This window comes from Pseudomyrmex gracilis, unplaced genomic scaffold (genome assembly GCF_002006095.1).
Source record: "Pseudomyrmex gracilis isolate BER0280 unplaced genomic scaffold, ASM200609v1 scaffold_40, whole genome shotgun sequence".
NCBI lineage: Eukaryota > Metazoa > Arthropoda > Insecta > Hymenoptera > Formicidae > Pseudomyrmex > Pseudomyrmex gracilis.
The window spans coordinates 940164-967636 of record NW_018020624.1 but is presented as its reverse complement, the minus strand read 5'-3'; the positions used below and the strand labels follow the sequence as shown (position 1 = coordinate 967636).

The following is a 27473-nucleotide window of genomic DNA, read 5'->3' as shown; positions in this document are numbered from 1 at the left end:
GCGCTTGTTGCGTACGACAACGTGAAATGCTTTCGCAAGATTTCTAGTCTTGGAAAAAGTACGCATAATATATAGTGATAATAATAAAACACATCAAGACGCATTACTGCGCGACAGACTGGGCTATCCTTACGCTGGATGCACGCTGATTAGCGGGATCTTTATTAATTATTATTTCGTTAATTATCGCGAATCTTGCAAAGTGGTACAGGATTTTTTGTCTTAGAATACTTACGAGCGGTTAGACGGCAATTATCAAACACCCTGTATATTTTCATATTAGAACCGGCTCAGTGGTCTCGCCTGGCCTGAGTGCCAGGGCTGCGAGCGGGAGGTTCCGAGTTCTCGAATCCACACTGTCGGGATTTTTTTGGGCCGGTCTCTTTCTAGCCGAGTTCATTGATTGAAAAAATCGAACTGAATCAGATCTCCAATTTAGTTTGGGTGATGGCGCTATACTACTTAAATTGAAAGCTAACCTGTTTTAATAAATTAAATATTATTAAACATCGACATTGAGAGAACTTGTTCATAATAGTTTTAATCTTTAAAATTAAGAGAGTGTGTGTACTTACCGTCATGACGAAATCATCGTGAAAGTAGCACTTTTTTATTCGCAAACATAAAAACGAAAAATTTAAATCAGAAACAACAGTCCCTCGCAACAGACTTATCTTACGCTGTATCAATATCTCTCAATATTATCTTACATGTTATCAAACATAACAATCGCGTGCGAGATTCGGTTACAATTCGGGTTAACGCACCAGTTAACGCAGAGTTCTCGCATTATTAAAGAACAGAAAGTGTTGACTTTCGTAAGAAACATTTCTATGCCTTTTGCCGCCAACTTCATATTGTTGACATGGATGTTTGGTATTCTCTCTCGTGCGCGTGCGCGAGTACGTCAGTCGATCACGTGACGGGAGTCAACGTACTCGCGCGTTTTTCAAAACGAATTTTTATACAAAGCGTACTAGTACACTTTTTATCATTTTTTCCCATCATTTCTCAGTTCTGTCGCAGAATTTGGTCATCAGTAACATTGATTAGAAACCAGTGGGAAAAATTGAAAGGGGAAAACACAGTGTTGTCGAAAAACGTAGTATAATATTCTAACATGTGATATAATTCCATGCGTTGAAGAATTTGATAAATTAATATTATATAAATGTGAATTGAACAAGGTCGGATATAGATAAGAGCAAATGAGGAGGTATTTCAAAACAATGTGACTTTATTCGTTCATATGGTCAATTCATATGAAATTTACGTGTACTAAGTAGCTGTTACAATTACAAAGAGCAATTCTCGCTTATGTGAGAAACGTACTGTCGCTTTATTTATTTATTTATTTATTTTTTTGTCTTTCAAAACATTATTTCAATCGTTCGTTCAATCGACATAGAACACGTACTGTTATATTAAACGCTAACGATGCACCTATATCGTCGTTTCGTTTTTTTTTTTTTTTTTTTTTTTTNTTTTTTTTTTTTTTTTTTTTTTTGTTTGCTTTGTTTTGTTTTCCTTAGTAGATGACACATCGTCGCTTTAGATTCGTTCGCATTGCATACAGGGATACCCGCTACATCAGATTTCGGAATTAGTTGCATTTCAGAAGCGAAAGTTTTCGTCTCAACGTCTACGTTGATGTTTCTTTGCCACTCGCGATGTCAATAATGAGTCTTTTTTGATGATGCTTTCGGTTAGGATTATTTTTTATTGTGACAAACACGGTATTGGTTTCCTCATGATGGCTGTCTCGCGGGCGCCGTTTGGCACCGGTAAGCAGAGATGCCAGATTCTGGAACACTTGGTAGCATGCGGTAGCATGGAGGGGATGCGCACACAACCTCAGATCGTGTACGTGTGCGATCGCGCCCGAAGTCCTCGAGCGCACACGTACACGATCTGAGGTTGTGTGCGCATCCCCTCCATGCTACCAAGTGTTCAGAATCTGGCATCTCTGCCGGTAAGCCCAATAAGCACATAAGCCTGCGGAAGATTGTGTGTGGTTTTTGAAATATACTATATATATATATATATGTATATATGTACATATATCCAAGATCTTTTTGTGTTTGTTTCCTTTATCTACATATTATCGATATTCTATGTCCTATGTGTAATAAGAATCAGAATGGTTAAAAAAAAAGTGCAAAACAATGATTATCAATTACCTAACTGTAATCATCATTTACACGTTTCTGATTACCTTCATATTAAATTGCTTGTCAACTGCAACGATCACAAGCAATTGCAAGAAATATCAACAATCGATTGCGTTGTAATTGATAATTTAGAAAGTGTAAAATGTTAATCATGCGCGCTCTGTGTTCTCTCGCAATACATGTACATGCAACACATATGTATATACTTGTTCAAAAAATGAAGAAAATGAGAAGAAAATAAATTGCATCAAGCGTTGTAAAAAAAAATGTTGTCGCAAAAATTATACGCGTACGAAGTTCACATTCGAGATTTTATACATTTTTCTCCCATGATGACTCCTTGTCGATTCATTTTCGAACACAGACACAATCAAATATATAGACTGAACGTCAAGACCATATGAGCAGGGACAGAATATATTTGACTGATTTGACGCGCGATATATTCGCGATATATCCGATCGATCATTTTTGTGACAAATGTTCGAATTTACATTTATTTAATAACGCAACCAACTTCGCGGTAAAAATTTAATGTAGGTATCAAATAGCGAGTCGAATGTAATGTGTGGACCAAAATGCAAATATACAAATAGAACGTGTATTCTTTATTGTTGCACACTTAGTTCATAAGGCGTATATTAATCATTACTATTGTTCTCTGAACAAGGTAATTGACGAGAGCTCGCAACCTATTTTAAGGCGCAGTGTGCTATGTGGAAATCTGCAACGCGTGGTAATAAATTGTTTGTAGCAACGTGAAAGGGGAGTGACTTGTGATATTCGTTTCCATACGCGTTTCCTCTGGCACGACTTGTTGCTTAGTTTTATATGACAATTCTTGCACGTGTAAGTCGTGCACTTAGAAACGATCATTTTGACGGTATACGTGTGGGTTGTTAACTGATTTTACTGATTTTCATTCCGATGTTTCCGCGTGAACCGACGATCGTTCGACAACCGAATGAATACTGCATTCCCTGCTGGCGAAGTGTCCTTTGTCTAAAAGAATGAATCTCGTGTTCGGTCTATATTTTGTGTTCTGTGGTATATTTTGAAAAAAAAAAAATTGTTTAGGCGAGGGGGTTGGATACCAACATTGAAATTTTGAGATGTTCAGCTCTCACGAAAGACATGAGCGGCAAGGAAAAGGACGTGTCTAACATCCGTAGTTTTGACACGAGAGTGCAACTAATTCCGCGTTAAGCTACATAAACGAGGAACATATACAATAAATATCGAATAACAGTTGTAGTATACTTATGGTGTAGTACTGTAGTACGAAGTAGTAGAATGCAGCGTACACGTACTAGCGCAGCAGCTATAAAAAGTATCTACTACGCTCGAGTTTTTTATATTCGCGTTACTTATTCTTCCTCTCCCTCTCTCTCGCTCTCTCTCTCTCTCTCTCTTTCGCTCTCTCTTTCTCTCTCTCTATCTCTCATGTGTTCTCTTTTTTTGTAAATTACTTTTCTTTCTCGCTCTACCACAACTATGTTTCTTTTACCTGCGCGTTTGTTTGTTTCTCATCTCACATTGTTATCATTAAATAGAAATCATCAGTGTGTCAGTGTTATTTGTGTGTTTCGGTCAAAAATCATGACTTTTTTTGCTTGTACTGATCGTCTGCAGATCAGCTGCTGGATAGAGCGCGAACCTATGCACTTGATTTCAGTCCATTATTTGTTCATATCGTAACACAAACAATAGATTTTTAAAATGTCCAACAATGTCTATTAATATCCTTTAGCTATTCACACATTTTCGAAACCATCTTTTCCATCTCGACATCCGTGTCGATGTCGTGATGTGTGTGACTACTCGCACTGCTATTACTGATCGGTATCATAGTGCTAGTAGCGACAGGATTGGCCGTCACTGTGCTCGCGGCAGCGGCAGCGGCGGCGGCAGCGGCGGCGGCGGCGGCGGCGGCAGTAGTGGTGATGGCTGTTGACGCCGTCGACGGTGTGTTCGGTGTTGTGCCTGGGGTTCCTGACAGTTCGATCGGTGAGCCTGGCGACGCGAGAGGTTCAGCTAAATCTTCTAATCCCTTCGGCGTTGGCAGTTTGTTCAATTCCTCTCTCAACAATCTATAATGTCTCTGTAATCAGAGAAAAAATATAAAATAAGGTTAAATGCAAAACAATTTAAAAAAAAAAAACGGATGAATTGTTAACAAAAAAAACCAATGCTTACTCTCAGAGACAACACGTTAAGAGAAATAGTACGACTGGATCTGCGGTCCGATCCGTGCATCTCTATATCTCTTATCCATCCTTCCAATTGTGCAACAATCTCATGTCTTTTTATCCAGAAGTGAGTGTGTATCACCTGCCGTGAAATAATTCAACGTTCTTCAATCGTTTTTTATTCTCTCAAAACAATATATATTTAAAAAAAACCATTTTTGCTTCATAATCTTTTAGAAATTCGTTCTTATAATGCGTAGACGTAAAATAACAATGGAGCACTGTGTACACCACATCAATAACAATATAACTGCACTTGCCTCTTTGAAGCATGGGCAAGGATTGCGTATTTGATCGAGCATTGCCCACTTGGCGGTAGCTTGACAAATATTCGCATTGTACTCTTGACTAGATTGGGCACCGCTCGATGTACCTCGTGATCGTTCGTATCCAGGTTCGTTGAAGTAGGGCTCAGACACCAAGATTAGTGACTGTATCGATACTAAGACCTGTTTAACAGAATTTAATTCATTCGAATGAGACAAATATTTACAGTTGCAAAAGTAAAATTTGAATCAAATGTTTCAAAATTGCTTTGAAAAACATTTTTTAAAAGAAAAATCTAAATTTCATTAAAATCTGCAACTCACCTGAAGGAAACTACTCGTATGCGCGTTCCATTTTTCCTCGGGCCGACCGTGCCACGTGTTAAGTACGCTGAGACAGACCTTTCCGTCATTGTATAAATTTGGATTAAAGCGCACGGTGTGACGGCCGGTTGTCTCTAGGTTTATTAACATTGGGCTATTAGGATAATCAGGAGGAAAGTATACGTCAAATTCAAAACAACCGTTTGCGTACGGCGTTTCTGCTGGCCCTGTTATGAGTACCTTTAACAATCGTATACGCATCGTGTCACATTGCGGCAAATGTAACCGTAAAAGACTTAAAGCGTTTTTCGAGTTTAACCCTTGAATATCTTGACGCGAGTGTTCATCAAGTCAGTTCATTTTTTTTTCACATATACATTACTACTATTTTTTATAAAAAAAATTCTCAAATATTAAAAAAATTCAGTTATCATCACTTCAATCTTGAGATGAAATTTTGTACAAATAGTATCTTTGAAGAATTTTTTCTTGATGCAATGAATAGATACACACATGTACTGGCTTTCTGATATTTGATAACACAATAATGATTGTCGAAAACAAAGGGTTAAATCGAACATTGGAAGAACATGAAATACCTTCATGATATCTAATCTATCAGCGTCGCATCTTACAAACACGCTACTGCTGTAGGACAAAGGCAGCGCTGTCGAGAGTGTGACGGCTTCCTGAGCTAATCTTTTAACTCGCGTCGGATGACTTCTTTCGCCGGCTGCCCTCATATTCGATTCGAAGTGATACGAAACGGCGAATTTGTAACCCCCACCGTCTGGATTCTCGGTAATCATTTCGTAGGTATCTGCAAGGAGATTGCAGACGCAGATATTAATTAACTTAATCAAAACAGACACGGATACATCAAAGATATGGAAAAGTGTTTTCGATAAGATTAATAAAATAATATTAAACATAAAAGCACCAAAAAAGTACTTTTTTTTTCATATCTGATAAACGAGTTGTCTTTGTTCTCGATAGGAAACTCACCGAATTGCAGATTTTTCATTACTTCTAAATATCGCTGCTCGAGGCTTGATCGCAGTGGTAATTCCGGTGCTGTCGGGCTCGAGCCGCGTAACTCGTCGCCAATACCGGACAGGCGACTTGTCGCATTTTGTACTATAGTCGCGCTTTCTTGTATATCGGGAATCAAAGTGGCCAATCCTTCGTCCTGCTCGGTATCGTCGGGATACTTAGAGACCACCTTCATGTTCGTCTTGTTGCCCTTTGTGCGATTTATCTTGTTCACGTATGTATCTACGCACACTCTCATGCTCGACAAAAGTGAAACCACGGACGGTTCTCCCGATCTACCGCCGCGCGGTAGCAAAAGCGGGGCCAGTTGGCTCGAAAGAGCCATGGCTCGGAGCAATTGCAGGACCGCGCGATACAAAGGAATGTGCCTGGCCATGTCTAGAACGGAGTCATTTCGCAGGTACGATGACAATGCCGGAAGTAAACAGGATCGCGCGAGTAAATCAGGGAACGGTATAGGTAACTCCCGCTGCGGTTGCTTATCCTCCGAAGTGCCGATGTAACTAGCGAGAACTTGCAACAACACCGTTACATGCTCATCTTCGCAACGTTGGCGTAATAAAGCCTGTTCAACGTTCCACGATTGTTGCGTGGATCCTGTACCAAAACCGGTACCTTTTGCCCAATATAAATGCGACGTGTCGTCGCTTCGTCCTCCACCTCCAACACCAATACCACTACTGCTACTGGCACCTCCGCCGCTGCTTCCACCGTTCCCACCGCTACCGCTACCGCCACCATTGCTCTGACCAGTTTTATGGTCAGCTAAACCATCGCTCTGTCCGGTTTGATGCGTAAATATCGCGAGGCAGTTCAACAGCAACAACATGGCGCCCACTTCTATGATGGTCTCACGTAGAAATAGACCGTCGTCGGTGGTCGGTGGTGTGGCGTCCAACAATTGCTTGAGAACTTGGAACGGTAAGGTCGGCAACGAGGCAGCCAACGGCGAGGTCAGTACTTCACCGCCCTCACCGTCATCGGAAACACCAAGAGCAAGCCGCAAAAGACACTGCGCCCGTTTCTTATCCCTCAACAGCACTTCGGCGTAACCCGGTAGTCTCAGAAACAGACCGAAGGCCACGAGAGAATGCGGCGGCACGTACGGAGCGGGAATCGACGCTTTTGGCGTGCAATCTATTCTACTGTCCGCCAGAGCGCCGTAATAAATGTCGTCGGTGCTTCCCAATTTTACCCAGTCAGCGTCCATTTGTTCGGGCGACGGCGACTTTTCAACGAAAAACGACGGTCTGCCGAGATCCGGGTACACCAACGGTAAGTGACGCGCCAACACCGCTAATCCACCACCGGCGCTGAAAACGCTCAGTGAGTTCTCTATGCTTCTGTAGTTCAACAGTTCGTTGTTTTGTTTCGCTGTGTCTTCTGCAAACAAACACACATCGGTATTTTCTTTACGCTTTACCAAAATTAACTTTCAACAACGAAACGAGCGAAGCGAACGAGATGTACCTTTTGAATCTTTGTTACGTTGACGTAAGATCAGATGTAAACACGGATCGGACAACGAAACGCCACTGTCCTCGGCTATTGCCAAAAGTTGCGCAATCGTAAGTTGTGGCGGCAGAGGGGTGTTCGGATGAGACGAATGTATCAGATATTGTTGATTGGTTGTGTTGGCAGGACTCGCTTGAACATTATTAATTGAGGCTTTGCTCGTTGCCGGCGTTCCATCTGTTAAATACACACATGTGCGTTTAAGAATAAATAATCAATTCGCAAACTATATTTAACCCTATGAGACAACAGTTAATTGCATCTTGTGTGTTTTTGAAGCTTAAAGAAAAACTGTGTGATTAATGAAAAATACAAATCGCCATTAGAGATAAAACGCACCACTGTTCAAACGAGATTTCCTAATGATAGGACCACGAGTTTGAGATCTGCTCGATGCTTCCTTGGCCCGTTTGTCTTTCGCCGTATTCCCGGCGGCCACACTGAGCGTGTCCACTACTAATGCCATTCCGGTTTCCCACAATTCCCGCGAGCGGTTATTTCCGTTAGAAGTTGCTTCGTTACCTTTGTACGCGCTTGGAAGCAGCAAGAGAAGCCACGTTCCTGAAACATTAAATTTTCAATAATTATTATTCAACATAACTAAAAACATCAACGCGTCATTATTAGATTTATCTTTTGTGATAAATTTTATAACGTTTCAACGAGACGTTTGTTTTGTAATAAGGTTATTTTTTGGTAGAAAAAAAATGGGCGTGCCTAAAGATCGAAATATATACCTGATACTTGTTGCAATATATCTGCGACTGTTGCTTGTGTAGACATGTACAACAATTGGTGATAATGACCAAGAGGATGAGCGGGATGTGGTGGCATAGATGGCATGCTGTAATTGGCTGCGGTTGCTGAAACTTTCATGGGCGCTTCTGACGTTACGGAAACCAACACTTTTTCTCCCTCCAACAGCAGTTGCAGAATTAATCGTCGCGTGAATCCAGAAATGCCATGGAGATATCGCACATCTAAAAGAAATAACGCAATATGTAACCCAAAAGAAATGTCGACCAGTTCGTGGTGAAAGAGTTGAAGAATGTTCAAAAATTCGTTAGTTACGCCGACGAGTATACGTTCAAGTTCACACTTACTAGAAGTAATTCGTTGTTGAGAAATAACTTCAGTTAAAAATTTGGCCAGCAGCTTCTGATTTTCCAGATGGCACCAGCAACACCTCGACAGGAATTTAATCATGGCGCTTTCCAAGGACACATATGACGCGCTTATTTTCGAGCAACTGCAATATAAAAATGTACATTATACATCGCTGTATAGTTTCACACATTGTCTAATGCACAATCTTTAGATATTTTTTCTGGATATATTATCCAGAAAATACACATACCTCGACGATGACGCGGATGGACCTTCAATAGGACGATTGCTAAGAAGTGACAGAAGAGGTAACCAGAAATCAGAACCTTCCTTGCCAAGCCAGTCGCGCATTCTTCCTTCCGAGCACACAAGTGTCAAGAATTCTATAACTACCGCTATACTTTCTGGCTTTGTCATGCACAATCCATCTGAAAATAACGTTAATAATATGAATAAATTTTTGTTTTATGCGCGAGTTTTTTTTGTCAAAGATATTGAAAATGCGCCACTTCACATAACTATGCAACTTGTAATTTCTCATTTTTTTTTATAAAATATGAATTTAAAACACTTCGAAATTTTAACAAACATAAGAACAAAGATACAAAACAAACAAAGATACAAAAAAAACTCACTAGAGTGGTTATTCGATCTGGAACTGAAATCTGCTGCTTTATCGTTGTCCGTTGAGGAAACATCTTCAGTCACGTTACTTTCCTTAGTATCACCCGACGCCATTCTACTGCTTCGCTGATGTTTGGTTTTTTCAAAGTTGCAGAAGTCTAAATATCAAAACACATGTTATATATTATCGCGCCTAACAAATTTTTAATCAATTTGCTCCCTTCCAAGCTTTTTTCATTTGATAAATAGAAGACATGTGAAATAAAAAATTTAACCTGTAATTGATGCCGTAAGCGAGGCTGGAAGACCGGAATCGATCAGTTGTTGAATGCCGGGTGGAGAACGCGCCGCCGCGGCCACAGTCAACAACTGTCCTTCCGTCAGATGTAAACATCGTTTGTGTTTCAGCAACGCGAACTGGCAATGCCATTCTGGGACATTGGTTTTGTTCTTTTTATCATCCGTTTGCTCGCTCTCCTTACAGTTGTCGGACATGGCCATCGACGGATGCGTCGCGGTATTCGGTGCCAGTACTTGCACCCATTCCAAGAGCAGACACAAGAGCGACGGCCTCACGTAGCAGAAAGCGCACAAGACAGAATCGATCGCTTGTTTCAAAGCCGAGTTGCTCCCGAGAAGCAAAGTCCACTTGTACAGCGAGCTATTCAATAATAAAATTGTTTAAATTTATATATTTGTCGACTATGTAATAAAGACTTGATAAACCAAAATATATGCAATTGGTCTTACTAGAACAGTTCGTCCGTCAGTAGAACTTGCAGATCGTAATTGTGATTTTGTTGCTGATGAGTCTTCCAAATGATGGAAGATATACAGTGAATATACACAGCCGGTGGTGGATTCACGGACGCGTTAAAGTTCGTAATAGGTGTTTCATTGGCGGCCGCGGTTTGCAGCCACGTGAGAACGGTCTTCATGCGAGCTTCCGTGCTGGAATCTCGAATGGAACAGAGTTGTTGGAGCAACTCAACAACTAACTGTACAATAGACGTTTCCTGGGAATTTACGGCCCCTGTCAATCAGTAAAATCATTAGTTTTATCGTCAATCGTGTTACAGAGTATATCGTGAGATTTCTAATAAGAAAACAGAAGAACTCTTCGGTTTTTGCAGGAAAAACAAAGTAATAATACCTTGAAGGAAAGGAGTAGATCTGTTGTTGAGCAAAAGACCAATGAGACGGAGTCCAAGCTCTCGAGAGTGTAAGCCGAGTTGTAATAGAACTCTTTCCAGATTGGGAGTGAAGAGAGACGGTGCTGGGAGTAACAGGAGGTTGCAACATGCCTCGACCAGGCCTTCGACCGAAGCCGCGGAATTAAGCACCTCGACGGCCAAATTGCTATTCAGTGTGCTCACCGATAAGCATTGATGCAACAATCGCAGCCAACCCAAACTACGTAAACAACGTCAGAGTTTATTTTTCCAAATTGGTTTTTTACAGCTGTGCTGTCTACCCGCTTAACGTTTCGGATAATTAAGAAAATTAATATTACCTGGTCTTCGTCAGTTGTTCCTCGTCTATTCCATCGGGATTTGTTTTGATTTCACCAAATGCAGTGGTGCCTAACAATCTTATTTGACTGAGATTTATATTGGTCGAGTCGCGAGGTTTGTACAAACGCACTAATACGGAAGTCGCGACCTCCGGTTGGGACAGCGTGATACGTATGTACGTCAAACCCGCCGTTGGCATTGGCGGACAAACTGGTGTAAGTAGTCCATTACTTTCTCTTGACACTTCGAGCGCCACGGCTGAAGGACACGCTATCGAGCAGAGGGAAACACACGTAAAGTATAATATTTTTGTCGCGCTTGATAAATAAAATCTATAGCTCAAAGATACAGAGATGATTGACGAAATGAGAGAGTTCGTGGATCTTTTCGCACACTGAAATATCAAACTTACTAGACAACGCCGTGTGATGCGGTTGCAGTTCCACCTTTTTAAGCAAAATAGCACATGGCAAAATAATCGTGAGATCGACCCACGCCTCGTCAGGATAGAAGTGATAGGACCATGCTGGCGTTCTCGCGCGTTTGTGCGAGGTGGCATTTTGTATCAGAACGTCCGCTGCTTGCGCGGTCGGATTCAGCCATGATATCGTGCCAAGAGGTGCGAAGTTCAATAAACCGTCGTCATGGGTTTCCAGTGTACTGACTCCCTTCTTGCTACTGCTCGCCATCACTTGCATGACGTTAGGCGCATTCGACAAATGTTCCATGACGAGAGCAATCACTCCAGGCGAAGCAGAGGCTGTGGAAGCGCCACTGTTACTCGACTTCACTAAATTCTCGCAAAGCACTTTGACACCACCCATTGCGGTGAAAATGGATAACGATGACGGATTGTCCAATACTCGCAGAATATACCAAAGAAGAGGCTCGGACAATTGCATCACTCCCAACTCGGTTTCTTCGGATGCTGTAAAAGTGATCGTTTTCAGTGCAATTGGATTTTATTTTATATAAGTTTGGCGTACTTTTTTTACGTAAAGAATCATACGACAAAGAATAACAAACCGTTTGGTGTAATGTTCTACAAATTTTACAAAATTCTTACACGAAGACAGATAATGGTAAAGCGGCTTGAGAACCAGTGTAGGTTCGCTGGCTTTTTTCGTGAGAGTCGTTAGAAGTTGGAATGTAGCGTCCGGAATCGAAGCTGGATCGCCGAGTTCAGTAGTCGATGCCGCACTCGCGTTCTCGCCCAAGAGCATAGCCAATGAAGATCCGGTGCTATGGCCGAGAGCGCCCAGTAAGCGCATCATAGTCGGCTCGTGCTGCAAAACTTGAGAATAAAAAGATTCAAGTTATAACAGTCTGCTTACTTAACTTTGATGACATTATGTGTATGACGTATCAGTTCTTTATATACACATTATATATATATGTATATATAAATTACCGGTATCGGCAAAGCAAGGTCGAGAAGATTTGTTAGTTTTGGGTTGTTGCAGACGACACGAGGTTTGTTGTTCCGCCGCTTTGCTCTCGTCCGTTTGCCAGCTGAGAACATGAGAATCGTTTCCGTTGCTAGAATTCCATGTCCCTTCGGACAATTCGACTTCCGCCGACTCCTCCGAGTAATCTTGATGAGCCTGCATATCAAAATCACGTGCATTTTCATAACAAAAATATATCGTAAAAAAATATACGTGCACAGAAAGAAAAACTATATTCAAAATAAACTATGTGAAAGTAATATACGTACATATGGTAACGGAGTCTGAATGAGTGTACAAACTAATTTAATAAGAGCTACAATTAATGTGTCCCACGATGCGGGACGGCATTGTCTCGTATCGCCACCAAGCACGTAAGCGAACAAACCGCCAAAACCACCGGACTGATTGGCCGAATCGACCGCACCTCCGCAATGTACGCCAACTGTTGTTGGAAACAATTTTTCGTGTGATCAGAATCTAATAGTTTTGCGACAAAAACTAATAGTCAAAATAAGAAAAAAAAAAACAACTATTTTTACCTCCGAATCCCTTGAAATAAGTAGAAACCAATACACCAACGCATTCAGATATGCTCATGGCAGTGTCCAAGTCGGTATTGACGTAATTTAAATTAACTACGGAACTTATTAATTTGCATTGTGCATCTAAAGGTCCCTTCCTTGATATAAGGGGTCCGTCTGGTTGCACGAGTTGATACACCACTTTCAGCAGAAGTTTCTTTAGGGAATTCCCAAAACTACTGTCTGTGGTGATAACATCACACATCATTTCCAGTCTAATGAGGAAATCGTGTAGCGCTTGACAGACTGTAGGCCCAGCCTGAAAAACAGAAACGGGAATAAATAATCGTGAAAATATAAATAGAGTATAAAGAATTACATACATACTTTTATTAGTTATCACACTCTCACACTCACAAGTATCAATTCAAGTTGCAATTGTATATCAAACAAGCGATATAAAATTTAACGTGACACCATTTTTAAACCTTAGCTAAAAACTTTTGACACGGCACAACACGGTAAACACGCAGCATAAAGCGTTATGTTTAATAAAAAAAAAACCAAAAAAAAAAAAAAAATACATTCTCACCATAATGTATTGCTTATCCATCGTATTGATGTTTAATCCACTGCCGGAAAGTAGGCGCAACAACATAGGGCCCGTATTGCGATTTTTAACAATGCAATTAGCCATACAAGGACTGGGAGAAAAGCCATCTAACCCGGAATATCTTCGAAGCGGTTGGTTACAGACAATAGTTAGACACTGTAACGCAAGACACCAAGTGCGCAAAGAAATCCCAGTTTGCCTAGAATTCATCAATGAGTAGTGTCACGTTTTGAAGTAGATTAAATGTCATTATTGTAGTTTTGCATCACATCGTCGAAAACTATGTATAATCTTTGTAATCTGTGTCTTACCAAGATAGGGCGGATATTAAGCTAGAAATAGCTGCTGGACTAAGCGGAATTAAAGGTGTCAAAGAAGCATCAAACTGAGGTCCTGGATGTTCGCCAGTAGCGTCCATATTCAGTGCGAACCACAGTTGGAGAACAAGTTCCAAATTCTTACTGTTACTCTGTTACGTGAATGAAAGAAACATTTAAAATTAACATTGTCAAAATTAAGTTTAATATATATATATATATTTAACTTGAATAATAGATGACTCACCCGTAGATACAAGTCTGTGAATGTTTCATTAAAACATCTCGTTAACATTGAAAGATTAGAAGGAGTGGGATCGGAAAAGTTCCCGACTTCCTGATTTCTTTCGCTCGTTTCCGTTCGTGATTGCTGATTGCTCCGATTTGCTTCTGCTGGCACCTGTAACATTTATTTCATGAAAATAATAAAAGTTTCTTTTATTATTTATTAAGAAAATCAAGTTTCTTTTCAACAAATCTGGTATAAATATTAAAATAATTTTAAACAGTACAGAGAGAAAATATAAAAAAAAGAGAAAAGCAGTAAAATATAGAAACTAACGTGTATCGTCGTATTTATACTGTGAGGCAGATTGTACATGCCAACGGTAGACAGTATTCTCAGCGATATCTCCACACACATTTCAACTCCATATTCCAATCGTGCGTCCATTGCCAAAGAAATACTCCTGAAAAAGATTATTTAGTTACACTAATTACATTCGAAAAGTCACAAATCAAAATGCGGTGAAAGATCCCAAACACATACCCAGTAATGGCGGAAGTTAATATTTTTGATACTGTGCTATCCTTCTTTATTATATACATATTTTTGCTACGTTGTTCTATTATATCGTCTAGAAAATCTTCAAGTTCGCTGTCGTCGGATTCTAAAAGAGATGGCAGATAACCATTCGATTTTGATGTACTGGCGGTATTCGAGGTCATCACAATGTTGTCTTGCGCGTCTTCGTCAGCATCGCCTTCAACGAATCCCTCAGTTAACGGAGTGGTTGAAGCAGCACTGGTACCCGCGAGGGAATCCTCTTCCGTCGCGCGACTTTCTTCCGTCTGGCTTCCCAGTGACTCCAAATTCTCCTCGGGTGGGCTACTTTCATGAGTTGAACACGCTTTGGGATACAATCGTCCGCCTATACAAAACGAATTTCATCCACATTATATTTTACATGATTGACAAAGACAGAAATAGTTTCTAAAGATATATCTTTAGATTAGTTATCTGTTTTTTATGTTTTAAAAGAAATACAAATGGAAGTTACCTTCCAGCAAGTCCATTAAAAGACAGGAAACGGCATGTGACGACCACGCTACGTCCGATGTGTCCGTTGCTAATCTGATTAATTTTAAAAGTTGTCCCTCGGTCATAAGTTCGCTCAAACCAATTGCAGGGCGTGTAGATACCACTAGTCTAGCGACTATCTGTGTGCACAATAATTCAGTAATGTAATTACATTTATTGCTATGAAACTTTGCCGATACAAGTGCAAACATCGTGGCGCGTTGTTGTTTTCGAGTTACGTTACTTACCTTGCAAGCTAGCAGAAACATGTCCACATTAGCTGAATTGTGTAAAATAAGCGCAACAAGACCGCGCGCCACCGGCAATACATGCTGATGCGGTAAGTTTGTGACATTGTACTCGACTTCCACGTCCATAACGTCCGATTTGCTGCAATTCAGCAACAACAAAAATATTACATCTCCGATGATTATCTCCGGGTGTGTTGAAAGTCCGAAAAAAAAATAAAAGCAAGAATCGAAGCGTGCGTTTGACAAACCTGACACTGGATCGCGCTTGACCGGAGCACGGACTGCGAAGCAACGCTTCATTTCTCTTAAATATTTCCTTGTAATGCTTCGCAGAATGTTGTTTTAACGTTTTCTTGAAATAACGTTCTTGAACCTTCAGAGTCGCTTCAACTTTGTTGTACAAGGTAGCGGCATCCGACGAAAGAGTCATCAATCCCTGAAAAGCACACGCACCGTGATCACAATTTTATATCGCGGATCAAAGTGAACGAGAACGTCTTCCAAGAAGACCTCATATAATTTGAAACATTTATTTTTACGTACCTTGGACGCTGCAGACTTTTTTGCCTGCTCTAATTCATGAAGCTGCTGTTTGTGATGCAATAAACGTTTTTGCAATCTCTTACGATAACTACGAGAAGCTGACGACCGATTAGCATTGACATATCTTCTTTGCATGGCTGATTCTCCTTGAATAAATTCCCAGCGGGAAAACAAACCTTTCGGAAGCAAAAACAGAAATATTGTTATTCTGAATAAAAATCAATATAAAAACTTATCATAAATATTCCATTAAAAAAATTATCATAAATATTCCAAACATGTTTATTTTGTGTAAATGGAATTTACACGATTTTATGTCATGCAATGTTTCATACTGCCTGCGAGACTATTGTCAGTTTACGTAAGTTTTGTGCAAACAAGAATAAATTCTATCTACATCTCTATCTTGACAGACAGAGAAGAAAAAACCTTACCTTGTTCTCTAGTTTTTTCGTGATTATCTTCCAAGCAGGGTGGCGGAGCGATAGTGTCCAAACAAACCGACAGGAACAACAATACCCAGCCTATTAAAGTAATATCCAATCGATTGGAGTCAGACGGTCGCGCATTCGTAAGAGGCTCCAATAATTTGCCCAATGTACGAACCATAGCTTCGATAACCGAGGACTTACTTCCTCCGGCTATCAAGGACTTCCGTCCCAAAAATGTTAACAAAATGAACACTCTGAAAACAAAAAACATTTTGTTCCAAGTATACTCTCACTCCCGAATGTATTTTGAATTGTAATAATCGTGTTCTAAGCGTCAATTAATCTTTATGGGAAAAAAGAATCTCACCTGTCTTGCGGAAAAATGTAAGTCGACGACGACGAATAAAGATTTATCAAAGTATTAGACAAAAAGTTGCCCCACCACGGTTGGTGTCCCGCCATACCGGCTAAGAGCGCGACGGCATGAAGCTGTAAACGTGGCGCTGGCGTTACGACGCATATCGAGTGAAAGAACTTCTCGCAAATTGTCGGAGTGAAAATTTCATATAACGACGTAGGTCGATATATCTATATTTAATACAAAAAAAAATAAAATTCAGTCATATATAGTGTGCAAAATTTACGCTAACAATTGCAATTTGTGTGTGTGTGTGTGTATACATACACTAGGACCAATTTCGTACACAGTGTACAACAAAATATCAAGCAAAGTTTCTCCAAGAATTCGTAATTTGTCATTGGGTGCGTTCGCGAACGACGTCGTTGGCGCATTTCGCAAACCTTTCCACGCTTCTAGACGCCGCCAAACACCTCGTACAACATTCAACTGATGTTGGAACATAATGCACTCCTACGATATACGAATATGATAATCATTCAGAGTCGTATCGAGCTCATCAATAGCGAAGAGAGTTCATTCTTAACGAACAAACTATTCGACAATTATCTGTCCGCAGAACTCACCTGATATGTTGTCATTATCTTCGTCGACGGCTGTTCCTTACCTTCGCTAGATATTTTATTATGATAAAGATAATTTTGCATGTGAATAACATTAGGCGTTTCCGAACAAAGCAGCGGATCCAACAACGCCTTTAATCTCTCAGCAGCTAAACTAAATCTGAAGAAACAAAATCAATCTATTTTTAAAAATGCACTTCTCTTGACAAAGAGAACATATAACATGCTTCACATGAATCCACACGATTGCTATTTTGCATTAAACATCTTTACATCGTATTTGCAAATCACAATACCTGCATTGTACATCTTCAGCTAAAGCTGACAATATGTTGCATTGCGTGTCGATAGTAAGCTGTACAGAAGGATCGAGTATATTGGTGTCAAAGGACAAAGAGTCGCTCAGCTCGGAGTAATCTTCCCCGGGTAAAACAACCATGTGACCGTAAAATACTCCCAACGGTATTTTACACGTAGTCGTAGACATTCCGTAGCGTCCTATCGTAGTGATCTGACGATAGTGTAAAATTAAATTTTAGTTTAAAATTAAAGATTCTGGTGTGCAAAGATCAAAGCGGATCAAGATTTCGCAATATTCGAGAGAACGAAATTTTCGTAGGATGTTAGAAGACGCGAAGTCTGTTTCCAATTGTTGCGAAGAGTAGAAAAGAACAAAGTGGGGAAATTTTTATTGTTAATTACCTTAAGATATCTGCACACAGGTGGCGGCTGCAAATCACATACAATCAGAGGTTTACATCCAATGTCGCCAGCGACAATAAGTCGCGTCCCATCTGTCTCTTCGCTTTTGGTCCAGATATCTATGGACAGCGACACTAGATCATTGCACGAGGGAATCATTAGATCGGTCAGCAGTACAGGTGATCCAAAGTCTAAAATCACGAATCGACGTGCTCCCGAGTGCATTCGCTCGACGACCAACGCTTGTTGAGGCGGCCAACACAATAACCTGCCCCATGGAAATGTAATATCTTCCCGCTGTAACATTAACAATTCATTAATCACTAATAGACAAAAAAAAAAAAAAACAAACAAACAAACAAATAGCGACTTCTACATGTACACTTCCCCGAAGTATTTTCTAAAAAAATACAAGGAAGTGTAGAATAATTACTTTGTTCAATTTATGTGTGACAATTACCGCTGCGGGTGAAACAATCATGTTTTTCGAAGATACAGATTTTGGAAATATATGTACAAGAAAGAGAGGAGAATTTAATATCAGATGTCCTACAAATCAAATGACATAATACGATTTCAACGACAGATTCTCTGTGTAGAATTTTACAGTTGATTTTTCTCTCAGCGATAATGTCAAAACTTCAGTTTCCGAATCGCAAGTTTTAATGAGGAAGTTTTTTTTTTTTTTTTTTTTTTTTTTTGTGAACTAAAGAACGGCAAATGCCTAAACAAAAGGACATACAGTAAAGAGCAATAATGATGTCGATGCGCTTCGCGCAATCAAAGACTCGAGAGAGAGAGAGAGAGGTGTAAACTTGACGTCAAAAAACGTAACGACAATACGTTAAAAAAAAAAAAATAAACACACACATTTCTTTAAATTAACTGTCTTGCATCTATGAAAAACAAAGTTAAAAAGAAACGTGACGAGTCGTGTGTCGTTAAAATAATTCCTGTGTGTGAAATGCAGACGCCATTAACGCGTCCCGATGTGGTTTGAAATATGTTTGAAGTAAATGTCACTTTAACGTAAATAAATATTTAATTTCAACAAGATTAAAAAACATTACGATAATAATGTGTCTGTCGACGACTCTTGTGAAAGAAAACGCAATCGGAAATACCTTTTGTACGTTACATCTATGTCAAATAATAAATGAAACTATACATAAGTTTGTTTGAATTCACTAAATTGATGTAATAAGCAACCAAACACCTGTCTCTGCTACTTACACACATGAAAAAAAAATAAAATAAAATAAAATAAAAACAGAAAAAACCTGTCTGCGTAAAAGAGTGTTGGTACAAAAAAAAACAAAAAGAAAAAAAAACTAAAACAAAAAGAAAAACAACAGTAAAATATAAACAAATACGTGAAATGACATCGTATGCAAGAAGAATTATACTATAACATCGATCACAATACATAATCCAATGAATCTCTCATATATATATATACACATATATATACGTATACATATATATGACTCATGCAACTTAATATGCTCAACATCATTCACTGCTGCGCTCATAAACGAAGTGAATAAACTTTCTGACACAAACGAGTGTTTCAACCAGCATATATATATATAAATTTATATACCAAAAGCGAATAAACGACAGAAAAGTGTATGTTGCTAAATAAAAAAATAAATACGTAAAAGAAATAACGAGGATGAAGAAAAAAAAGAACAGAATGGTGCGTATCTTCATCTAATGTAATCTACCTTTTTAGGATTGCTCTCCTCAACTTTGTTTACAGCGGTATTGACATTTTGTACAGATGACTTTTCTTTCGTTACTTTTCGTTCGCTTAACTTGTCGTTAAAGAAACTTAACATGCGCGAAGGCATATTGCTTTCCGCGCTATGCCAAGTCTGGTTGTCGCCAGACATATCGATAGCTTCGTCACAGTCTGACTGTTCATCAAGGAATAGTTGCGAGAACGACTTCTTTACTCTCCCCGTATACATACACTGGAGATCGCTAAATGTAGCTGTCGATTTAGCCTGAACGTGTGGTCCTAGCGATCCAGCGTCCAAGTTCTACAATTAATATATATTGCTATCTGAATTAAAAATTCTTCTCTAAATCTCCGAAGACACAGAGCTAATTATGTATGTATGTATGTATATAATATACATATATGCGAAACGATATATCGCTGTAAATTAAACGGGAGAGAAAAACGTGATGCCTGCACTATCAGGGATTCGCTCGACTTACTTTACCGTAATTGGGGATCGAGTATACGTCGTATCGTACCGCAGGGAGAAAAAATATATATATTTTTTTTTAATGAAGCAGTAATTTGTTTCGTGTGTGTATTCGCCTTTTTTTTCTATCGTCGTTAAGTCAAAATCCGCACGCACGCACGCACGCACACACACATACACGCACGCACACATACACAGCCACAGACATTGTCGTGTTGCATCAAAGATATCTCGCAACTGCGTACGATTAATTATAGATGGAAATATACTCACATAGGTATGATGTATCGTTTTAATATCGGGCACTCCATTGTTGCTTGTCGCCGTACTATCGTACAGAGTTGCCGGTCCGATATTAATTGTACTCATACCAGGATCGATCTTTTCCATCTTGGTGCCGTCAGAAGCGGCGTGACAAGTGAAATGAAGAGGTTCAACCTGAAACATAAGAAACACGGTAGGTGAGAACAAACCACAATTTCCACTGTTTGTCTCACTTATTTGGATGAATTATGTTAATTACCTCGAGAAGACCTTTCATGTTATGATTCGTGCACAATGCCTTCAATTTGCCGGATATCACAAATTCACTGGCAGGGTGTGCGGGTAAGGTAAGCAAGTCCCTCAGATCGATCGAATCTTGTGAGTACATTTTAGACGAGTGCGGAGCACCCGATGAGGCAACAGACGGGCCTGTTTGTTCGTTTGCTACAACGGATGCGTATGTCACAGGCATTGAGCTAAACTTTGGTAACATTGGTGGTTCCAGGTCAAAAAGTTCCGTTTCGAAGGGCGTGTTGTATAATCCGAACCTAAAAACCCGATTGAGAAACAAAACTCGTTAAAAAATAAATGTCCAAAGAGTGCAATGTAAACGTAATTTAGAAAGTATGGAGAAGAAATCTAGTGTATTTTTAAATGTCGTTCCAGTTTAATCTTTCCGCATAATTATTCGAAATCGTCGGTGTGACGTCGCGAAACTACAAGCGAAAATTCAAGTTTCAAAATAATCGAGTGGAAAGATCAAAATGGAAACGTCGTATGTATTATTCATGCTTGAGGAATGTACGTTTTACCTTGTCGCAAGCAACAAGTGGTAAGGATTTACTCTATTAGATAGTTCGTTCGCTATCTGTTGCACTAAAGTGAGACACTTCTGGGCGATGCTGTGATTTCTATCCAGCGGCAGAAATCTGGTGATGAGCAATTGAAGCCATCTCAGCGAACCGGCCCAGTGAACTTCAACAATCGACGGCAACAAGTTGACCAAAACCGTAAGCATGGCCTCGTCGAAGGTAGGAGACGGCGATTCTTCTATATTGTAAAATCCTCCGCTGCAAAGAACGATCAGTTTGACGCATTTGTGCGCTACGCTCCTGCCGGCGTGCAACAGACAGGTTCGCAGTAAGCTCGATAGTCGTCCCTGCACGGAACGTATAGTGTCCAATTGAAGAGCTTTCATCTCCGCACTATTCTGTACACAGCGCAATCTTGTCAATCTTATTGATGTAACCCATATCAGAACATCGAGAGCGATAGACTGCACGACGGGAGAGTCGGCCGGTCCTTGCAAACAGGCGACGTTCAGAAGATTATCGACGAAGGTTTTGGACTCGAGCATGGCGCATCTCTGCAATCTTTCGTTAGGTATGCCCGTGGGATATACGGATCTCAGTGTGATGGAAATCTCGTGAATCCAGTTGCAGCCGACGTAGCACCCCAATTTCTTGCTATTCGCACCTTCGTCGCATCGTTCACCGGCGTTAGCCGTTTGCGGAGGTACTAGTGGACGTACTTCGAATATCTTCAATTTCTTACAAGTGGGTGGTTTACTTTCAGCCAGATTCGCCTTCGACTTGGGCGGTGCTCCCTCTTTCTGATCTATCAAAGTTTTGATGTGCACCAGCAATGTTCTCGCCTTTGAACGGAATAATTTCGGACTTGTTAACGTCACACATCCCGAACGACAGGACAAATCCATACAACGGTGCAGGTCGATAGGGCCACAGAGAATCTCAGTGTTGTGCTGACGCTGATACTCCTCTGTGACTATAGGATTTTCGTTCTTCTGATCGGTTCCTATATTGAAATCGATTCTCTCGTCCACCGGTGTGGATTGTGTCTTCTGTTGTCCGATTCTCTTCATATTCTGCTTGAGCAGAGTGACTTGAATAGTTGGCAATTCCTGGCACAACGCGTGCAATGTAAATCTTACATCAACGTGTCCTATATTTCCCGCTGCATTTCGAGGTAGAGTAAGCTCGAACACGTGCTCGTCCCAAGTAGTCGTGTCATTCTGTAATCGCCAAGTTCTCGTGTGATGCTGATCCTCCGACTGATGAAGATGCTGCGGATGGCGTCGTTGTCTTTGAGCCTGCATCATCTCGCTCCAACAAGGTGGAACGGTCGCGCTGTATGCGGGGGAATGTCGATCAAATCTCGTGAGTTCATACAAGAGTCGTAAGTCTGAGTAGGAAAATGTGGATTTGTGCGCCAGTAATTGATCGTGACAGACGGACGATGTTGACGTACTAGGAACTGTATTCTCGCCGGTATAGCTTCCTTCAGCGGTGCTCATCGTCACGTCGTCACCAGTCTCTTTTTCCTCGGTGGAATCCTCTTCGTCCGCTGTAATAAAGAAATGCAACGTGCCGTCGCTCGTGCACACACAGAGCCTCTCCAAACTGTTGCAATAGGTCGCGGAGATGAATTTCTTGCCGTCTATTCTCGCCTCTGTCACAGTCTTCAGAGTGCTTAAATTCAACAATCTTACCACACCGTCTCGACATACTAGGGCAACTTGTCCAACAGGCACCTGACCAGCAGATACACCGGAATTAGTAGAAGATACAGCGCATTCTTGTTTCTCCTGAAGAGGAAGAAGCACATGTTCCACCGGTGCTTGTTCTGAAGGTAACTCTCTCTTCATCAGCGGTTCTGTGGCCACTTTGACAACTGGTCCTGAAAAATCCAACGCATAGACGAGCAACAATGCATTCGTACTGTTGTCGTTGCGAATTTCGCCGTTGATCACATTGCTGGATATTGACGGACCGTCATGGTGGTCCCAGTACATGTAGCTCTTTTGCGGGAAGAAATCACTTTCATCGTCAACGTCCATTTGATTGGTGTTCAATGACGAGGAAGAGGACTCGGTGGAAGTGTTTGACGCCGCGGGACACATAGCTACGTACAAATGTCTGCCATCCTTAGACGGAGTTATGTACGTGATGCGAAGAGAATCCGGGGCGTTTATTGCCAGCGTCTCGACGACTACCGGTTCGGCTTTTTTGGTTATTTTCAATGTAATATCCAAGCCTTTTTTCGTCATTGTTGTCAAATCCGATGTTGATGCGAAGTTAGCCGAGCCATTGATTGAAGGGAAATTGGGATCGTAAGGGGTTGATGTTGTCGGAGCGGGACCAATGGAAATACCAATAGAATTCGAATAAATGCAGTTGGAGGACGAAGTAGTTTTATAATCGGTTTTATAATCGAGTAGAGTGGTACTCGGAAAGATACCACCTTCGTACGGCGGAGCGACCATATCCGAGTCCACATCTTCGATTACTGGCACCTCGTATAAAAATTTACTGAGAAGAAGTTCCTGATACAAGCTCTCTTGGCGCCCGCCGTTTGAACTCGTACTCGTTCCAGTCCCGGACAGAGTCTTCTTAGTTTTGGACTCTTTAGAGTTGTCTTCCTTCATGGCATGCGCGGTCGCGGCTTTATGATGGAAGTCATATAATACTAAGTAATGCAATCTCGACGATATGTACCTATCACCAGCTACTTTCATTATATCTAGTGTATCACTGGCAGCACTATTTACACTGTTCATCGCGCGAACCAGAGATGACGAGCTCGCTAGATCGCTCGAAGCAGCCCACACGTTTTCTAAAGTTCTTACTTGCGAGGAATTATTAACTATCACTGTAACCCCGCACACTAAACACGGTCGGATTTTCTGGTCTGATGTCTCGTTATTTATAGACGACGAGGAAGTAAAGCTAACGCCGTTTGCTCTTTCTTTCGGAGATCCTACCACAGAAAGCGCTGTAAGTTGGACCTTGCCAAACGACGAAGGTTTGTATTCCGATAGTGTTTCGGTATCTGAACCTAGATTCAAATATGGAGCTGGCAAATTTCTTGTAGCGCAAAACTGTATCAATTCTTTGTTGTTTACCTCTTGATCCAGGAGCGATACGTAAAACGAAACTTCTCTCTTTAATTGATTTGTTATATTCCAAATATTTACAAAACCATTGGAAGAGGCTGTAGCCACGAGGCCAGTGACGTTAGTAGTACCTATGACATCGACCGTATCTCCTGCCTCGCGAGCAGGAGCGGTCGCTAGGGTCACAGAAAACGGAACATTCTGCGTGTATTCGCCCTTGACAAAAGGACATGCTGGAGAATGTCTCTCATGTTCCGACCACGGCTCATCTGTTGGCTCCCAGCATACCAAACAAACATTACAGGTAAAACACATGGCACGGTCATCACCTGTCGCATTTGGTTCGTGATAAAAACCAGCCTGTGCCATCTGATCTGGCAGAGCCCACTTGTAATTCATGTGTGGCCATTTTGGAAAAGTGTTACGACGCGCTGCTTCGCTAAACATTAACGCTCGGTCAGTGGGACCTCCTTCTAACACAAGACTAGGCAATAGGCCATTTAGTCGTTCATTAATCGCAGAAGCAATCGGCAGTGCTGCTATATGCCGATTTTGCCTCTTCAACTCCATCACCAAACCTGAGCACACGAGCTTCAAAGATCCGTGAGGTAGTTCCAAACAAATCGTGTTCCATTTTTGAGCCTTAATACCCTTTTTCTGTGTCGCTTGCGCGGCAACAATTTTATTCGAGAGCTCCTGCACAACCTCTAGCAAATGTTCTACTCCTGGTAACTCTATACACTGTAGGCATTGAAGCAGTATTGTAGCTTCCGACAACAGAAGTTCCAATTTTACAGTATCTTCGCTTTTCGAAACTGGAGTTTGCAAAATTGTATCCAATAGTAACACTCCATTGTAATCGCTACGGATACCAATCCCACGTCCATCTGTATATAATACTTTGTCTATTCCATCGGATAAATATATTCCTTGCAACTTTCCTTTTGGTTTACCTGAAAAACAAATCACATGTGCAACATGTAAGTGAAAACATAAAATTTTTATTGATACAAAGCTTGTAATGTAACGCGCGTGTATAATTTTTATCTTTTATAGAGGTTGCAATTTTGAACATGCAATCTATGCAACATTAATAAATTGCATTACTGTTGTTTTGTTATTGCAATATTGTTACTTTTGTTATTATGGTTCTACATCTTTTTTTTATCATTGAAATATTTATTTGCTTTATCACTTTTTTAGATACATGTTATAAATATGCAAAATTAGCATAAACTGTTGTTGTACGTACACAAATATACGCGCATGTACATGACAATCTATGTACTCTGTGTAATAATTCCGCCTATTTTTATTGCAATTTTACAAGCGCGACCGTTTAAATGCCTCTACTTCCACAGGAAAACCAAATATTTCCTGTGCCCTTTGATCTCTCAAACTTTGACTCGCACAATCATCCCATTCTCTTTCCGAGTTATATTGTTGTTGTACAAAATAAAGAAGACACTTTAGAGGACAAAAGAAAAACGTCTTAGATCTGCTTAGTCAGAAGAACAATTTTGCTAACACAAAGAAATTCGCACGTAGAGAGAGAGAGAGAGAGAGAGAGAGAGAGAAAAAAACGTCAAAGAATTCGATCAGACCAGCGAGTTTTTGCAGCAATTTGCTTCTTCTTGTCAGTCTGTTTGCAAATGAGAATCGAGATTCGCGCGCGCGTGTAAAAAAACCAGAGAGAAACAAAGGAAGCCGCGCGAGAAGATACGGGAGGAAGATCGTCGAGAGAGAAGAAATCTTCGGATCACACCCCCGCGAAAACAAATGAAAATAAAACTTATTTCAAGGTCATTTCTTTACTTGGAAAAAATTGTCGGGATAAAGAAACGTAACGCGAGCTGTGTGCGTGTCGGGCCGTGCTCTGTGCGACGCTCTTGTAAAACGTGTGCGCGCGACCTTGACTAAGATACCATTGCACACTATTCCGCAAACGTCCAAGTACGCTGACGACGGAGTGGGAAGAGAGAGAGAGAGAAAGAAAGAGAGAGAGAGAGAGCGAAAGAGAGCGCGAGAGAGAGAAAGAGAGAGAGAGAGAAAGAGAGAGAAAAAAGAAGCAAATTAATCGTCCTCCTGGCGTCCTCAGGAAGCGAGAATCGACATCACGGACCGATGGTCCAGGTCGATGCTTACCAGACAGACAACTTCTCTGCAAGATCACGCCGGAGTTTACATCGAACACGTATACTTGTGCGCTGCCAGTGGTGATAAGTAGCACGTTTGTACTGGCGTGATAGATTATGCTCTTGCACTCGGTGTCCACGTTCAAGCAACCGTCTTCCTTCAGGAGCCACGGATCATCATCAGCCATTTTGCTTGCATGCGGAATTACGCTCGAAAACTTTTCTCCAACGCTCGTACACACATCAGAAGAAACATGGCGCATTCGTTAACGCCATCTTTGGATAGGACGTCAGCAGGATCGCTCTGAATGCAATCGACAATCGTTCCCCGCAAATCGATCGATCCCGTCGCATCGACTCGGCGGGGACGATTTGGTCTCTGTTGGTTTTGGTCGTAGGTAGACGAGATGCGAGATTCACGCCTTTTTTTCGATGTAAAAAAAGAAATTTACGTATCGCGCGCAAACGACGAAGTCGCGTCGATCAATTCGATTTGACTTCTCTCGGTGATTCTCTTGTTTGTTTCGCGATGAATACACCTGTTATCTTCAGATTTAAAAGAAGACAACAAAAAGAAAGATCGGGTGTTTGTTGCGTCCTCTTTCTCTGTCAATCGAGCACAAGCGCGATAATCGATTGATGCGATTGGTTTGATTCGATTTCGTTTGAATTTTTCAGGGCGCGGCTTTCGAAAGAGAGACCGGAAACGGGGGGGATGAGATACTGCGGATAATCAGCCAATCGGAATACTTCGACCTGAATTTCTCATCTCCATTGGGTGCGTTCAGACAACTCAACGGTTGAGAGATCGTCACTTGTGATAGGACTATTCTTCAAAATCTGCGACGGTTCCAAAAGTATGATCCAATCAGAAGTGATTATCTCTCAACTGTTGTGCAACTGTTGAGTTGTCTGAACGCACCCAATCACTTCTGATTGGATCATACTTTTGGAACCGCAGCAGATTTTGAAGAATAGTCCTATCACAAGTGATGATCTCTCAACCGTTGAG

General features: G+C 40.9%; 1 protein-coding gene across 2 annotated transcripts; it reads right to left on the bottom strand.

The window, feature by feature from the left end:
- Positions 1 to 1907: 1907 nt before the first annotated feature.
- Positions 1908 to 26735, bottom strand: LOC109852949 (baculoviral IAP repeat-containing protein 6). Of its 2 annotated transcripts, XM_020424592.1 has the most exons (41): positions 26472 to 26735; positions 21226 to 25279; positions 20673 to 20961; positions 20423 to 20587; positions 19661 to 19978; positions 17934 to 18230; positions 17528 to 17742; positions 17235 to 17391; positions 16936 to 17121; positions 16618 to 16838; positions 16254 to 16504; positions 15820 to 15995; positions 15525 to 15712; positions 15274 to 15415; positions 15006 to 15165; positions 14495 to 14876; positions 14288 to 14414; positions 13973 to 14125; positions 13720 to 13877; positions 13388 to 13607; positions 12814 to 13114; positions 12541 to 12716; positions 12235 to 12427; positions 11890 to 12117; positions 11236 to 11751; positions 10823 to 11093; positions 10463 to 10722; positions 10060 to 10342; positions 9585 to 9970; positions 9321 to 9467; positions 8936 to 9113; positions 8682 to 8827; positions 8316 to 8558; positions 7918 to 8139; positions 7534 to 7755; positions 6016 to 7446; positions 5610 to 5830; positions 5011 to 5250; positions 4681 to 4869; positions 4368 to 4502; positions 1908 to 4272 (listed from the first exon to the last, which is right to left on the bottom strand). In XM_020424592.1, exons 1-41 carry the CDS (start codon positions 26722 to 26724, stop codon positions 3922 to 3924), a joined length of 14451 nt encoding a protein of 4816 aa, XP_020280181.1. In that variant the 5' UTR covers positions 26725 to 26735; the 3' UTR covers positions 1908 to 3921. The 2 variants fall into 2 exon arrangements, with proteins under 2 accessions (XP_020280181.1, XP_020280182.1); XM_020424593.1 differs by lacking the exon at positions 19661 to 19978.
- Between the last annotated feature and the right edge of the window lie 738 nt (positions 26736 to 27473).